Source organism: Stegostoma tigrinum, chromosome 35 (genome assembly GCF_030684315.1).
Source record: "Stegostoma tigrinum isolate sSteTig4 chromosome 35, sSteTig4.hap1, whole genome shotgun sequence".
Classification (NCBI taxonomy): Eukaryota; Metazoa; Chordata; class Chondrichthyes; order Orectolobiformes; family Stegostomatidae; genus Stegostoma; species Stegostoma tigrinum.
The window spans coordinates 6,772,570-6,789,911 of NC_081388.1; the positions used below are offsets into that span (position 1 = coordinate 6,772,570).

General features: G+C 44.6%; 1 protein-coding gene across 7 annotated transcripts in view; it reads right to left on the reverse strand.

Moving 5' to 3' along the window:
* Window positions 1-17,342, reverse strand: part of LOC125447480 (adhesion G protein-coupled receptor L1-like) — a 518,001-nt gene that overhangs the window by 26,307 nt on the left and 474,352 nt on the right. For 2 of the 7 annotated variants that reach the window (XM_059639848.1, XM_059639847.1), the window contains exon 19: window positions 5,871-5,912. The exons of the other annotated variants lie outside the window; for them this stretch is intronic. In XM_059639848.1, the coding sequence (XP_059495831.1) occupies window positions 5,871-5,912 (42 nt within the window). The remainder of the gene's footprint in view (window positions 1-5,870; window positions 5,913-17,342) is intronic. 7 annotated transcript variants of the gene reach the window in all.

The window sequence follows — 17,342 nt, forward strand, 5'->3', positions numbered from 1 at the left end:
TGGCAGATGGAGTTTAACCCTGAAAAGTGTGAGGTGATTCATTTTGGAAGGACAAAAATGAAAGCAGAAAACAGGGTTAACGGAAAGGTTCTTGGCAGCGTGGAGGAGAGGAGGGGTCTCAGGGTTCATATCCACAGCTCCCTGAGAGCTGCCACCCAGGTGGATAGAGCTGTTAAGAAGGCGAATGATGTGTCAGCTTTCATTAATGGAGGGATCGAGTTCAAGAGCCGTGAAGTAATGCACCAGCTGTACAAAACCCTGGTTTGGCCACACCTGGAGCATTGTGTCTAGTTCTGGTCACCTCATTACAGGAAAGATGTGGGAGCTTTGGAAAAGGTGCAGAGAAGATTTACCAGGATGTTGCCTGGAATGGAGGGAAGGTCTTACGAGGAAAGGTCGAGAGAGCTCGGGCTTTTCTCTTTAGAACAACGAAGAATGAGAGGTGACTTGATAGAGGTGTGCAAAATGATCAGACGTATAGATAGAGTAGACAGCCAGAGATTTTTTCCTGGGGTGGAGGTAGCTTTTACAAGGGTATATAGTTTTCAAGTGAAAGGAGGTATATATCGGGGAGATGTCAGAGGAAAGTTCTTTACTCAGAGAGTGGTCGGGGTGTGGAATGGATTGCCAGAGAGGCTAGTGGGGCCGGCCTCATTACGGGCATTTAAGCGACTTTTAGACAGGCATATGGATGATCGTATAAGGTAGCGATGGAGGTTAGATAGACCTTCGGTTTTGGGTAAAAGTTTGGCACAACATCATGGGCCAAAGGGCCTGTAATGTGCTGTACTGTTCTATGTTATATGTAACAATCTCTATCGTCTCAATATAGATATTTTCTGATCAATCTTTTCAGAGAAATTTTATTGCACACCTCTGGAGAGGCTAGACATGAACCCAGACTTCAAAGGGATACTATCAATGCACCCCTGCATTGGTGGCCAGTATGGATGTTTATCATCTTGATGAAGACTGTAACTAGTTGCTAATGTGTAAGTTGCCAAAACCTTGTAAATCAGAAGAGACTCTTCTAGTTGGACCAGGAAGTGGAGTTTCTCTCCAATAGACTAAGCTGGGTTCGGTAGTTTCCTTCAGTTAAAGAGGATAGTGGCAGCAAACTTCATCATGAGCAGCAGTGAACGGACATGCTCATATAAATTCCATATTGTATAACTGAACTTAAGTTCTACCAGCTGCCATGTCCTTAAAGACTAGAGACCTCAGGAGCGCTAGTCAAGTGGCACCATCACTCTGCTATCTTTTCACAAATGGTACCAACATAAAGGCTTGACACCGGAATGAAATACTCAACTGGAAACAGAGAGGAACATTTCACTCCTTTCAGAAGGAACTCCAAGTGGCTCAAGCCCCACACGACGCAGAAGGCTTTTTGCACACTCAAAGATGATCCAGTAAGATTTTTCGTTGTCAGAGCAACCAGGGCTAGGGAATAAATGTTTGCCTTTCTTTATGTGTATTGATGTTTCTCTCTGCTTCTGTTGCTATGCCATTTTCTGTTGTTCTGTATCTCTCTCTGTGTATTGTTAAGTCTCTTGTCTGTCTGGATTCTAATATCTTTTTACCTCTGTGTTCTTTCTTTTAGTGATATGATGTACTGTTGTTTCGAGCCACCCAACTTAACTAAGTTATCTGCTTCTCACTGTACTGAGTCTTATGATTTCTGCATTTGTCTGGTGTGTGTACACGTCTCTACCCACACACTGGAACACAAACATGCACCAGCTCTCACATTCAGTCTTACTGCATCCTTAACATAATTTCCAATCATCGGAGGTCAGATAGGACCAAGACATTGGGGTGCTGTTGGTTATAGGGCTGTAAACGCTGGACACAGCATGACAGGATTGAGCTATTTAATGTCTATAGCCATTGGGTATGATAGCTGGATGAGGTGGATAATTAAGACATTTTTATATTACCCTGGATTTGGGCCAACTATTGGAGACAGCAAGAACTTCAGATGCTGGAATCAGAGTCAACACAGTGTGGAGCTGGAGGAACACAGAAGGCCAGGCAGCATTAGAGGAGTAGGAAAGTTGACGTTTTGGATTTACACCCTTCATCAGGACTTGGGGAGGGGGAAAGGGAGCTGGAAAGTAAATACAAGGTGGAGTAATGGGGCTGGGGGACGGTAGTTAGGATGATGATAGATGGATGCAGGTGGAGGGGAGTGGGGATTGATCAGTGGGAAGGGTGGGGCATATAGGTGGGAAAAAAGATGGATAGGTAGTGTCAGGTCAAGGAGGCAGGGATGAGAGGGAGGGTTGGACATGAGATGAGGCCGAGCGTGGGGAGATTTTGAAAGTCCACATTGAGACCTTTGAGAGGCTCGCAAGGCGGAATATGAGGTGCTGTTCCTCCAGTTTGCATGTGGTCTCACTGTGACACTAGAGAAGGTCCAGGATGGGCATATCACCCAGAGATTGGGAAGGGCAGTTAAAACAGTTAGCAACTGGAAGGCGTTATTGATAATAGCATACAGATCGCAGATGCTCCGCAAGTTAGTTCCCATGTCTGCGCTTGTTCTCGCCAATGTAGAGGAGACCACATTAGGATAAATGGATACAACAGGCCAGGTTGGAGAATGTACAGGTGAATCCCTATCGGATTTGAAGTCTGTCTGGGGCCTTGTATAGAGGTGAGAGGGGAAGTATAGGGGCAGATTTAGCACCTCCTGCAGTTGCAGGGAGAGGTGCCGGGAGTGGTGAGGTTGGTAGGGAGTATGCAGCGGATGAGGGAATCACAGAGTGACTTCAAACGGCAGATAGGGGTGGGGAGGGAAATATCTCTTTGGTGTTGGGTGGGGAAAGTGGCAGAGGATGATGTGCTGGATGCGGAGGTTGGTGAGGAGATTAAGAGCAGAGGAAGCTCATGTGGAGAATAAATTCTGGCTGGGTCGAATCATTGGCTTTTAGTGCTGTTAAGGTTTGGGTTATCAGATTAGTTTTATCAGTTTCTATGCTAAATAAAAGCCTTAAGGAATCAAGATAGCCCCAGATACTTACATTTTTAGAAAAAAGCCAGCCCTTGCAATTTCAAAACAGTTTGACTAATGTACAACACATGCACGAAATACTAAAGTTCAATATGAGCTCCAGATGCTTCATGTGTCTCTTGTCGCTTCACTAGCCTTCTTTTCTCAGTGCACTTTTCAGCTTTTAATCCCAAACTCAGCTCACGCAAAGGAAAATTACATCAAAGTCCACAAGGCGTGCTGATCCAAGGCAAGTGGAATAAGGATACTGTCGATCAGCCAAGATCTAACTGAATGTTGGGTTAAGCTTCAGGGGCTGAATGGCCTCCTCCAGTTCCCAGGATGTTGTTAGCTGAAGCTGATTTCACACTGGGCCTACAGTCAAGGTTGGTTTAGCTCAGTTAGCTGGTTTGTAATGCTGAGTGATGCCCAACAATGTGAGTTCAGTTTCTGTTTTGGCTGCAGTCATCATGAAGGCCCTGTTTTGCCCTGAACCTAACCCCTTGCCTGAGGTGTGGTAACTTTCTGGGTAAATGCACCACCAGTTGTGTCTCTCCCCAGTGCAGAAGCCCATGGTGACATCTATTTTAAACATGAAAGCCACAAGTCCCAATGCGAGGATTCCATTGGCAACTCCAGATTGAACAGGCTGGCTTCACAAAGGTCACAGCCTCAGTTATATCAACAATAGTTCTTGGAGAAGACCATGCGTTGGGGACTTGTTATATCTACTAGGAGGCCCTGGCCAACGGTGGGCCAAGAATTGGTGCCAAAAAAACATAAAAGTGTCTTTAATCTCTACACAGGTGTGAATACACAACTTGAACCTGGTTTATCATAGACTGGGAATGTTGGTTCAACTTTTAGCATAGATGAAAATTCTAAAATGTTACATCCAGGGTAAGGGGACAGATTGGATGCAGGGAAACAGACAGACTGGAAGAAGTAGCCACGTAAGCAGTTGAAGTGGTGTGCTTTATTGACTTTAAAGAAGCACAGAGAAGTGGAGGTATTGAAGAACAGTATATTGGGGGTACAGAGTTAAAGGCATGGATCCTATTGATAGGGTAAAGGGAGGGGGGCACTCATGAGAAATCAACTTTCAAGGAATTGTGAGGTCACTGAGAGTTGCAAAAGTGGAGCAGATACAGAGATAGGGAGGCTTAAGACCATGAAGATATTTAAACATAGGGCGAGAGTTTTAGGTTTTTAGGTACTGGGGAACAGTGGAGGAGAGGCTGCAAGGTAGGCAATGGGCAGCAGAGTTTCAGAAGGATTGAGGTTTATGGAGAGTGGAATTTGGTGACGGACCAGGAGAATGCTGGGGCAGAGAGACAGGTGGTAACAAAGGCACAGAGGAGGGTTTCATGTACAATGGTTAAGATTGTTTGGGGCAAGAGAGGGGTATGGTGTCAAGTGGAAATAGAAGCAGTCAATGGTCTTAGCAAAAGTGAGGACCATGATGTTGGAAACCAGGCTCTGTGGCGTAACAGAAATGTCCCTACCTCTAAGCCAGAAGGTCTGGGTTCAGGTCCCATCTGCTTCAGGCATGCGCTGTGTGTTATAACAGATGGGTTTAATTAAAGATGTGAGAGCAGCCAGGGAGGTCAACAATCCTTCTGAAATGAAGAATTATCCAAAGACGGGAATGGTTTCTCAGCAGGGGAAGGTCAGGACAGCAGGAGGTAGATGTGTAACTCAATGCTCTGCCATGCTCTTATGAGACTTCCTACCCTCCATGTTGTCAGCGTATTTCACTGGGTTACATGTGGGGTGACATATTATTTGGAAGTTCATGCCTAGCTCAATTTACCAATAGTTTCAATGGTACTCCCTTTGCTGGATACCCCTTTGACAACAGCCCCAATAATTTGTAAGGCCAATTTAAGGCACTCCTTTCATTCTGGCAGGGGATTCCTGTCTGCCTTTGGTGTAGAGAGCAGAGCAGTAGAGAAGTGTTCTGCCATTGAGAGGCCCCTATTAATGACAGACTATATGAAAGCAAGGATCATGAAGCATGTGGTTGGTTAATGACCCGTGCCCATACTCATTGGAATAATAGCCAGCACCAGCACATATTCCTTGCAATAGAATCCCTGCAAATACAAAGCTCAGACAGCATCGCATTACTGACAGGAGAATCTGCTTTTTGGTTGAAATGATGTCCTGAAGGATGTGTTCGAAACAGATTCACACACAATTCTGTATCCAGATTCTGGGCACTAGCCACTGGGTATTCAGTGGTTGCAGACGTCACTGGGCAATGTGGGAGGCACGAGCTCAGGTTATCCAAGGGTCCCAGGGTCATGTGTTCACATAGTATTGGGTCACATGTTCAGTGCCACTGGGTCAATTGTTTACAACTCATGAGGTCAGGTATCCGGATGTCACTGAATCATGTGATGACACACCATTGGGTCTTTCAATGTCACTGGGTCACATGTTCAATGTCAATGGACCATGTCCTGGTGCCACTAGGTGACATGGTCAGTGTCAATGGGTCACATGGTCAGTGTCTGAGTCACATGTCCTGATGCCACTGGGTCATATGGTCAATGTCAGAGTCTCTTGTCCTGGAGCCACTGGGTCACATTCAAAGTCAGCAGACTGCCTTTACTGGTGTTGCTGGGTCCCATGCCTTTTGGGTGCTTTATTTAACAGGTAGTTCAAGGGGGTCAGACACAGTTGGATGTAGTGGTACAGTGACTGTGAATGGGTCATCCAGTCAACCACTGGGCAACTAGGGACAGGAGACTGGTCACTAATGATGGTCAGTCATCAAGCTAGATCCAGTCTGTACAGTAACCGATGTCCTAGCAGGCAGATTATGAAGAATACAAGCTCTGAACTGAAAGCGCTGCTTGGTTTTCCTTACCCAGGCAAATCCATACTATAGTAGCCATCACATATGGGGTAACTAGCAAGCATGAAAATTAACAGGAGGGGAAAGAGAGAGAGAGAGAGACAAAGAAGGACGAAAAAGTTAACTCACTCTAAACATGCAGCATGCAGCAGCTTAGATGGGAGTTTGTTTTTACACATCTTCCCATCTGAATACTCCAGAGTGTAAACAGTAAACCTCAGTTAACTCCAAATCACAGGGCCGCTTGGTGACATACTGAGTCAATACTTAAAGGTACTGATCACAGGCATATTTGCAAATATGAGGAGCATGTAAAGTCTAGGATAGGGTCTTGTAAACAGGAGGATGTGGTACTCAGGGAAGGGCAATGTCAAGGGCCCAAGGGTAGTGTGTGGACTCCAGAGAGTGTGTTGTCCCCAGGGTTGGATGTGGGCCACAGGGGGAGGGTATGGGTTTCTGGGGGAGGATGTGGGAGAGGGTGTTGCCTTTGGGAGGGGTTCGGCTGTCCCAGAGAGAAGAGTAAGATCCAGGGGGGGAAAGATGCTGTCTGAGTGGGTGATTTGGGCCCAAATGGTGTGGAGTCTGGACCCCAAGGTAGGCCCAGGGGGAGGATGTAGGCCTGGGAAAAGAGGATGGTAAAAGACATCAAGATGGGCTGAGGTTAAGGGGCAAGGATCCAGGATCTGAGGGGCAGGCCAAAGTTCAGGGTAGAATCATAGCAATGGAGGTCCACTGCACAGGACAAAGTCAGAGTCAGGGAACAATTTCAGAGGCGGGGTAAGGCCCAAACCCAACATTGACCTGGCAAAGTAGCACAGTGCAACTTGGAAGCTTTGAAATGACTGAAGAAATAACATCCAACGGTGCTTTCACTCAGAATAAAAATGAGACTCCTGTCCGTATAGTACAGTGTGGGATGAGCAGCGAACATTAAATAGCCCATTAAATGTGATGGAATGCGACAAGACATCAATCATTGACAGAAGCTTTCAATCATAACCACCTTTTGTCTTGTTTTCCCTTTCTATCCCTAGTCATTGTGTGATCCAGTCACTCCAGGGATATGTTGGTGAATATCCAGTGCATTCCCCTGGTCACTGAGTATAAGAACATGGTGGATGCAGATGTGCTTTCAAAACTATGTCCCAATTTTGCTCCTCATTCAGATACTCGCCAACCTCACCCCTACCTGAGGACCTGCTGCATGTGTTGCAAGGGTGATGGGTGGGTGAGAAGCACATGTAGAAAGTGAGAATGCGTCCCAGCCCAGGAGAGGCCATTTTAGCCCTTCCTCTGTGTCTGTAGCAGCTCGAATTCAATTCTTGCAGCACTCCAAAGTGCAGATCCAAGTGTTTTACAACTGCCTTGAATGGGTCCTGTCTTTACCATCCTTTCAGACAGAGAGGTCCAGAGCTCCCTCCACCGTGCCAACCCAACCCCATCATTCGCTGAGTGAAAATACTTCCAGTTCTCTTATCATTCCGAGACTCACTTTGAATTGAAATCTCCTGGTGATTGACCACCCTTCTCCGACTAATAGGTTCTTATTGTTCACTCAGTCGGGAATCTTCAAAATACTATTGAATTAATCCCTTCTCAGCCCTCTCTTGTTCAAAAGAAAACAGCTCTGTTTACAATTTTTCCACATGGCTGGAATCCTCAATTCCTGGCAATGTCCTCCAAAGTCACCTCTCAGGTGAGGCCCTTAGGACTAATCATTAAATAGAAGTCAGGAATTGGGGTGACAGTGGAATTTGGTTCATTGGTTGCCTTCTGTGGTGACCCGTGTTTCTTCAAATGCAATATCAAAATATTTGCCTCCTGTCACATGCTTCCAACCCCACCATGCTGGGCTCACCAGCTCTGGTTGAATATATTTCTGGAAACTTCATCACAAGGCCTCCTGCCCTGAATTCACACTTCCTCATTGCCTCACTGTGCACCTGACCTGCCCATCAAGGCGGCATCCATCACTTTTTGGCCAATGGCAGAGCTTCCAAATCCCATTATCTTGGTGAATTAAGGTTAGAGCTAGTCAATTACACACCTCGGGAGATTCTGCCACTCAAGAAATAAAGGTGTAGAAATATATTGTTTGAGAAGAGGAACAATTTCAAACATCCTTTACCCAGCGTGTTCCTTGTTGGAGATTAATCTTCAACTTCTGGAGGGTCCGGGGCTATCCAGGAGAGTTGCAAGAAACTCTAGTCCCAGAGATTGATCAGTCTTGAACTTGTCTCTCACCAGGTTGTAGCTCTGTCTCCATCTGTGCTGAAGTCATGGTTTAATGCGTCACAGTGCCTTTAGCCAGTGTGACTGCATCTCTGTGTAAATGTCTGGGCATTCCTAAACCTTGGGGGACATCTTGCCTTGCTAAGGGAGGACATCTCAGTCAATAACTAACATACAACCAAGGGAAAACCCTCTGGAGCATCAGAAATGCTTTGTATAAGTTTAAATTGTTGCTACAGAAGTATCCGGATAATAATTTTACTCTGACCCAGACTAAGAATCGTAGTGGTTTGGATTTACTGATTTACAGGAGATCAGAAATTGAAGTGCCAGCCACTGAACTGTTTGGGTAAAGCGATACCTCAGGTTTTCCTGTTACTTACATGAAGGAAAACAAGGAGGAATTCGGTTTTCACTAAGGAAAGGGACCTAGTTGTGAATGAGAACTTTGAGGAGCAGGAAAACAGGCTTGAACAGATCGAGATTGAGCAAGTTGATGTGCTGGAAATTTTGTCAAACATTAAGATTGATAAATCCCCAGGGCCAGACCAGATTTATCCTAGGTTGCTCCAGGAAGCGAGAAAGGAGGTTGCTAAGCCGCTGGCAAAGATCTTTGCTTCCTTACTCTCCACGGGAGTTGTACCGGAAGATTGGAGGGAGGCAAATGTTGTTCCTCTTTTCAAGAAAGGGAATAGGGAAATCCCTGGAAATTACAGACCAGTCAGTCTTACGTCTGTGGTCAGCAAGGCTTTGGAAAGAAGTCTGAGGGATAGGATTTATGACTATTTGGAAAAGCATAGTGTGATTAAAGGGAGTCAGCATAGCTTTGTGAGGGGCAGGTCATGCCTTACAAATCTTATTGAGTTCTTTGAGGAAGTCACAAGACAGGTTGACGAGGGTCGAGCAGTGGATGTGGTGTACATGGACTTCAGCAAGGCATTTGATAAGGTTCCCCACGGCAGGCTCATTCATAAAGTCAGGAGGTATGGGATACAGGGTGATTTGGCTGTCTGGATTCAGAATTGGTTGGCTGACGGGAGGCAGAGAGTGGTTGTAGATGGTAAGTGTTCTGCCTGGAGGTCAGTGCTGAGTGGTGTCTCGCAGGGCTCTGTTCTTGGGCCCCTGCTCTTTGTAGTTTTTATAAATGACTTGGATGAGGAAGTTGAGGGGTGGGTTAGTATGTTTGCTGATGACACAAAGGTTGGAGGTGCCGTTGATAGTATCGAGGGCTATTGCAGGCTTCAGCGAGACAGTGACAGAATGCAGAGCTGGGCTGAGAAATGGCAGATGGAGTTCAACCTGGATAAATGCGAAGTGATGCATTTTGGAAGGTCGAACTTAAATGCTGAATATAGGATTACTGGCAGTGTGGAGGAACAGCGGGATCTTGGTGTTCAAGTGCATAGCTCCCTCAAAGTTGCCACCCAGGTGGATAAGGTTGTTAAGAAAGCATATGGTGTTTTGGCTTTCATTAACAGGGGGATCGAGTTTAAGAGCTGCAAGGTTATGCTGCGGCTCTACAAAACCCTGGTGAGACCCCACTTGGAATATTGTGTCCAGTTCTGGTTGCCCTATTATAGGAAAGATGTGGAGGCTTTGGAGATGGTGCAAAGGAGGTTTACCAGGATGCTGCCTGGACTGGAGGGCTTGTCTTACGAGGAGAGGTTGACTGAGCTCGGACATTTCTCTCTGGGGAGAAGGAGGAAGAGAGGTGACCTGATCGAGCTGTACAAGGTAATGAGAGGCATGGATAGAGTCGATAGCCAGAGACTTTTCCCCAGGGCAGGATTGACTGCCACGAGGGGTCATAGTTTTAAGGTGTTAGGAGGAAGGTATAGAGGAGACGTCGGAAGGAGTTTCTTCACCCAGAGAGTTGTGAGCACATGGAATAGTTTACCAGTGGTATTCGTGGAAGCGGAGTCATTAGTGACATTTAAGCGACTGCTGGACATGCACATGGACAGCAGTGAATTGAGGTGAATGTAGGTTAGATTAGTTTATTTTTGGATTAGGAATATTCCACGGCACAACATCGTGGGCCGAAGGGCCTGTACTGAGCTGTATTTTTCTATGCTCTATTCCAGCTCCAGGGGCTCTTCCTTTGTAGCACGTTTGTACCAGGTAACTGTATCGCTCAGCATTCATTTTTGCCTTTGGCCTGAAGTAGGTATGCACCCACAGATGTCACCTGACCTCCTTTCATGGTTTATCCCCTTGTTAACAGTTTTACACTCATCTCCATCAGTTTCCATACCCCCTGCCTTCTCTTCAATGTACAAATATCTTATCAAAGGAGGCAGGAGTTGATAAGTGATTTTTAAAAAATCTTCCACTACCCTTGATTTTTTTTGTAAGCAGCAGCATAGAAATTGGAAATCTTTGTAAGTCATTCATCAGGGTGCAGCTAACTGAAATGCCCGATTCTGGGCACCGTGCTTTAAGAAGGATATCAAATCGTCAAAGACCATGAGGTGGTCGATATATTGGAACAATACTGGAGATGAAGGATTTCAGTAACATGGAGAGACAGTGGAGAAACTGGGATTATTCTCATTCCAATAGAGAAGGTTAAGGGGTCATCTACCAGCATTCAAAATTACAAAAAGCTTTGAACACATAAATAAGGAGAATTAGGTCCAGTGGCAAGTAGGTTGATAACCAAAATACTGATTTAAAAGCATGGCAAAAGTAAAAATAGATAAGGAGAATCTTGAGTTGCAGAGATCTGGATTCTGAGAAGACAATGGAAACCGGTTTGATAGCACAGTTACCGTGCCAACTGGAATTTCTGACAATCAAATTTCTTTTAAAAGCTGGTCAAGACATTTCTCTTTAACAAGAAAGAATAATAATAGCAGCGTATTATAAATCTGCCTAACGTTCTTTGTACAGTGGTCTGTAGAATTAATGTTATTAATTTATTGGGTCAATTTTGGGAATTGTACCTGGGACAAAGATACTACGTGCCACTTGCAGCAGCTGTTATTGAGGCTGACCACTTAGTTCATTTATCAATGTGCACCTAAAGGTCATGATTTCTGCCTGGTTCTTGTCTGTGGTGGTTATACCATGGTGCCCTGCTGTGCTGGGATCCCTTGACTGCCTGGATGCTCCTTGTGACACTTCACCTGCTGCAAGATACAGCCTTGCCTTGTAACCTGTGTAATGAAACCATTGGTTAGCCAGCTTCACCACCACTACTACCACTATCTCCCCCCCAACTCTAAGAACATCAGGTAACAGAGGCTTCCCTGTACTTTCAACAGGGGATTGGACAAACAACTGGGGACAGTGAAGTTGGCCATGAGGGAAGGTCAGGGAAGGAAGGTCACATACACGTTGAGCTACATGGTGTCTGTGCTGTGCAACATAATCATGACCCATCCACTCTTCATAAAACCCACTGCAACTATTACTCATTTGTAATCCAACCGAACATTCCTCTGTTAGATTCTCAAATCCATCTTCATCTCTACAAATCCTCGGTTCAGAATTCTTCCAACCATTAGTTAACTCACAAATGTTGTGATCTTGTGTCTTCCATTTCCTTTACCTTTCTCTCACTTCACCCTCATCTCTCACGGCCTCCCCCCTTTCCCTTTTTTAAATTTTTTTCTCTCTTATTCTGGGACTTATAGCAAGTATCCTCCTTATTCCAAGGAATCCATGACATTATAGGCAAGATACAAATGCATTGGCGAGAGTGCAGAAGTGATTAATAAGAATGGTTCCATGAATGAGAAACTTCAATTATGAGCACAGACTGAAGAAGTTGGGACTGTTCTCTTTGAAGAGAAGGCAGCTCAGGGAGATTTGAGGGAGGTTTTCAAAATCATGAGCGGGCTGGACAGAATGGATATGGAGAAACCGTTCCTACTCATAAAAAGAACAAGAAAGAGAAGGCATAGATTTGAAATGGCGTGCATGTGAGGCAGGGATGATGTGAGAAAATAGAGCCATTGCACTGCCTTAAACTGCAGTAGTGACAGGTTCAGTTGAGACATTCAAGAGTGCATTGGATGGTTATTTGTATAGAAATGGGGTTTGCAGAGAAACAGGAAAAAGGCAGGAGATAGGCGCTAGGTAGCAGGACGATTGCATGCATGATGGGCCTTCCTCTGCATTGTAACAATTCTGTGATTTTATGAAATCACCAACTGCACCTTTTGTCACTGTGACCTCCACTCTTCATCTCCCTCAGATCTCTCTGCAGGGTTTTGGGTAATGGGCCTTTAGGTAAATCTGTGACTTGTCACTCGTCCAACTGTGGAGGACAGGCCTTGCTTCCCTCCCTCTCTGGGGGCTTGCACTTTGACAAGGTCCGATCCCATGTGACACCCTGGGGAAGAGTCGGATTAAGAGAAATGGGGCAAGGAGGAGATGCTGGGTCTGGATGCTACTTATTGGCCTAAGGAGTGGTAACCATTGAGGAGGGAGACCTCACTTTCCCCAAACTAGACTGACCAGACCTCATGTGTGAGTGTGTGGCACTAGCCGTGGGCCTCTCCTGATGCTGGTTTCATCAGGTGCCAGTGGACTGACAGCCTGGAAGGTGGGGATTAATTGTCTACTTCAGGGCCTCGATGAGCCCAAGGCTGCCAGATGCTCACTCTACTGTTGGCAGTGCGGAACTCCCACTGGATTATCTCCTTTTACACCTCTCCCTCACCAGCCGTGCAGCATTAAATACAACCCGTACCGCCAAAGCTGAAAAATATTGGAGGTGCCCTCTTTCAAATAAACACAGAACTAGACTGCTCTTTCGAAAGATTCCAATAAATCCTATGAGGAATAACAAGGAAATCTGGACTGCTAGTCCAGCGACATTACTACTGCACAACTGCCTTGTCTGATGTTTCACTGCAGGGTGGAACCAGGAAGAGCGGGGAAACAATTCCAGTGACAAAATGGATGACAGGGCTGGGCAACTGAAAATGATATCGCCTTTTTGCCTTTTCCAACTTCCGGTTTATCACAGACTCTCACTTTCAGTCAGTCCTCCTCTCCCTCCTTCCTCTGACTCTTAACTTGCCCTAGACATGTCACAGCTCTTAATCTGAAGACAGGTCATTAACCTAAAATGTTAACTGTGCTTTCCACAGAAAGCTAGAAAATAGAAGCAGGCCATTCAGCCCATCGTGCCTGCTGTGCTATTCAATATGATTCTGGCTGATCATCCAACTCAGTTCTCACTTTCTCTCCATATCTTTGACCGCTTTTAGCTCTATGATCTATTTCTAACCCTTTTTTGAAAACATTCAATGTGTTGGCTTTAACCACTTTATGTGGAAGAGAATCCCACAAGCTTGTCACTCTGGGTGAAGAAATTTCTCCTCATCTTAGTCCTAAATGACCTACTCTGTATCCTTAAACTGTGACTCAGAACAGAACCCATAGAATTCCTACAATGTCAGGTCAGGCCATTTGGCCCAACAAGTCCACACCAACCCTCTGAAGAGCATCCAACCTAGACTCACCTCCCCACCCTATTCCTGTAACCCTGAATTTCCCATGGCTAACCCACCTAAACTAAATATCCCTGGACACTATGGAGCAATTATAGCATGGCCAATCAGCTAACCTGTACATCTTCAGGCAGTGTGAAGAAGCTGAAGCACCTGGAGGAAACCCACACAGACAGGGGGAGAATGTGCAAACTCCACACAGAGAGTTGCCTGAGGGTGGAATTGAACCTGGGTGCCTGGTGCTGTGAGGCTGCAGTGCTATCCACTGAGCCCTGCCCATTTTTTTAATATTACTGAATTCAAATTCCACCATCTGTTGTGACAGGAATCGAACCTGGGTCCCCAGAACATTATCTGATTAATAGTCCAGTGATAATACCATGACCCATCACCTTCCCAGTTCTCGTTCTGGATTGTCCGGTCATCAGGAATATATTCCTGCATTTAACCTGCCCATTCCTGTCAGAACGTTACAGGTTTCCATGTGACACCCCCATTCTCCCGCAAGTTCTTTTAAACTCCAGTGAATGATGTCCTAACCGATCCAGTGTTTTTTCATATATCAGTCCTGCCATCTCAGGAATCAGTTTGTTCCAATGCAAGGCTTACCAACAGAGATTTTCAGCTCAAATTATCCAACCGTTACTGGGTGTTTCCAGCATGCTCCTTCAGAAAGATTTGTTTGGCACTGTCTGTCTTCCACACTGAATGCACGATACAGGAGGTCATAGGCCACCTGACAGCCCAGTCTAGAGGGGTGGCTGCAATCTAGTGTCTGAAAGCTGGCCTTTATATAGCGCCTCTCACGACTGCGAGATGCTTCAAAGGTCTTTATCGCAAAACATTTTGGATGCATTGTCACTTTGCAAAGTAGGGAACCAAGGGTACACAGCAAGATCCCACATTTAAAAAAGTAATGCCGGTAAAGTGTAGATTCGCTTTACTCCCCCCTCTTGTTTATTCTTTAATGGGATGTAGGCTTTCCTGGCAAGGACAGAATTTGTTGCCTGATACTAATTGCACCTTGAACTCCACTATCACTTGTTCACAGGATGTGGGCATCATTGTCTAGCCCAGCATTTATTGCCCATCCAAATTTGCCCAGTAATTAAGAGTCAGCCATAGGTGAGCCTGGAGTTATGTGTAGGACAGACCTGGTAAGGACCGATAAATATATCTTCCTCTAAAGAAATTTAATGATAATTTACAAGACTTGTCACAGTTGCCTTTACTGAGACTAGCTTTATGTTCCATGTTATTAAATTGAATTTAAAATCCACAACTGCGGTGGTCGGATTTGAAACCACAATTACCCTGGGTCCTTTGTTGACTTTTCCTGTCACATTGTCACAACCTTCCCCCAACTATTTGAAAGGGAGAATGCCAAGCTTTTCTTCAGTTTCCCCTTAGCACTACATTGGTGCGTCAACACAGACCTCCGGAGTGAGATGTGAACTGAACCAGCTCTTGGTAACAGCAGAAGAATGCTACCTACTGAAGCACAGTTAGGACCAGCATCTCACAGCTGTTGAGAAGCACATCATTGAATTTGAAGAAAACATTGGAACAAAACAAAAACCGGATTAATTTAGTCATAGTTGGATTGCAACAGTCTTCAATGCTGGCAGCCTTCAACAGTAGGGAGGGAGGGACAAAAGCTTCTGTAAAAGCTTCTCCAAGCATGTATAAAGGAAATGCTCGGTGAAGATGAGCGCAGGTCCATTACAGGCAAAGTCAAGACAATTTATAATAGGGAACAGAGATACGACGGAGACGCTAAATTATTATTTTGAGTCTGTCTTCACTGAGGAAGATACAAGAAATATCCCAGAATTCACAATATAAGGGACTGGACAGAATGAGGATTTGAAGGAAATCTGTATCGGTAAAAGGTTGTGTTCAACAAATTAATAGGTCTGAAGATTAATAAGTCCCTTGGACTTGAGCTTCTACATCTCAGAGTGTTGACAGAGGTAGCTATTGAGGTAATGGATGCACTGTTGATGACCTTGCAATATTCTACTGATGCTGAGATGATTCCTGTGGATCGGAAGGTAGAAAAGTCACCCCACGATTTAAGAAAGAAGCAAGAAAGAAAACAAGGAACTACAGACCTGTTAGCTTTACATCAGTAGTAGGGAAAATGATGGAGTATATGACAAAGGATGGGATAAAATAGGCACTTGGAGGAGAATAATCTGATTAGGCATAGTTATCTTGGGATTTACTAATGGGAAACTGTGTTTATTGAACTTGTTGGAGTGATTTGAGGATGTTACCAGCAGAACTGATAAAGGGAGAGTCAGAGAATGCAGACTGCATGGATTCAGAAGGCTTTTGATGAACTCACCACAGGAGGTTGTTTAGAAAGATTAAAGCACATGTGATAGGAAGTAATGTACTGGCATTGATTAATGATTGACAAACAAATATAAAACAGAAAATAACAGGAAATGGGTTAGGCCAGTGTTGGCAGGCAGTGACTCGTGGGGTTCTGCAAGGGTCAGGATTTTGGCCTCAGCTTTTCACAGTGTATATCAATGATTTGGGGTTGGGAACTAACTTTTAAATTTACAAACTCACAGATGACACAAAACTTTGAGGAAAATGCAGCACAACTTGAAGAGGATTTGAGTATACACAGTAAATGGGTAAGAACACTGCAGATGGAATATTATATGGAATAATGTGAGGTTATGTACTTTGGTAAGAGAAACAGATGCGAGATTAGAAAGTGCAGTTGTTCGAAAGGATCTGTGTATCCCTGTCAATATGTCACTGAAAGCTGATGTGCAGTGCTAATGTGTAGGAAGGCTAATGGAATGTTAACCTTTATCACAAGAGGATTTGAGTTCAGGAGTAACAAAGTCTTTCTTCAGTTGTATAACAGCTTGGTTAGACTGCAGCTGGAGTACTATTTGCAGTTTCTCTTTGTCTCAGGAAAAATATTGAGTGTAACAAAGGTTCATCAGACTTGTCCCAAGATGCTGGGGAGATTGGGCAAACTAGGCCTGTAGTCTGTAAATATTTGAAGAATGAGAGATGATCTCACTGAAAGCGACAAAGTACATAAAAGAGATAGACAGGGTAGATGTTCGCCAACTGGGAAGTCTAGAACCAGGGGGACAATTCAAAAATTAAAAAAAAATTCAAAAATAAATTCAAAAATTCAAAAACAAAATTCAAATAAATTTGTCATTTATGACAAAGTTGAGGATAAATAAAATTTTAATTCAGGAGGTTCTGAATCTTTGGAATTCTCTACCACATAGGGCTGCAGAAGCTCAGCCTTTGGAAGCTCAGTCTCTGAGTAGCTAAGGTAGAGATTGATAGATTTCTAAGTACCAATGATATAAAAGGATATGGAGGGAGAATGGCAAGAAGTCATTTCACCACAACTGAGTGGTACGGCAGAAAAGACTCAAAATGCTGAATGGCCTGCACCTGCTGCTATGTCATAGGATTTGAAGACTTCCCCTCTGAATATACCATTGATGGAGCTATAATAATTTACACTAATAGAGGAAAAAGAGTGCATTAAATGGGATATTTGCAACGAAGGAAAATGATTACTTGTGTGACAGGAAAGATAATGGGAGTGTGCAGTTTGCCGATTCCATAGCTCATTGCCTCCATCTAGTGGGAGATATCAGAAAGTACCTCAGACAGTGGATTATCTCACCTCCAATACTTTGCTCAGTACTCGAGGACTCAGCATTAGCCAAACTGCAGCATAACTTGAAAATGGGGACTGAGAGCTTTCTCAGACAGTTTTAGGAGGGTATTT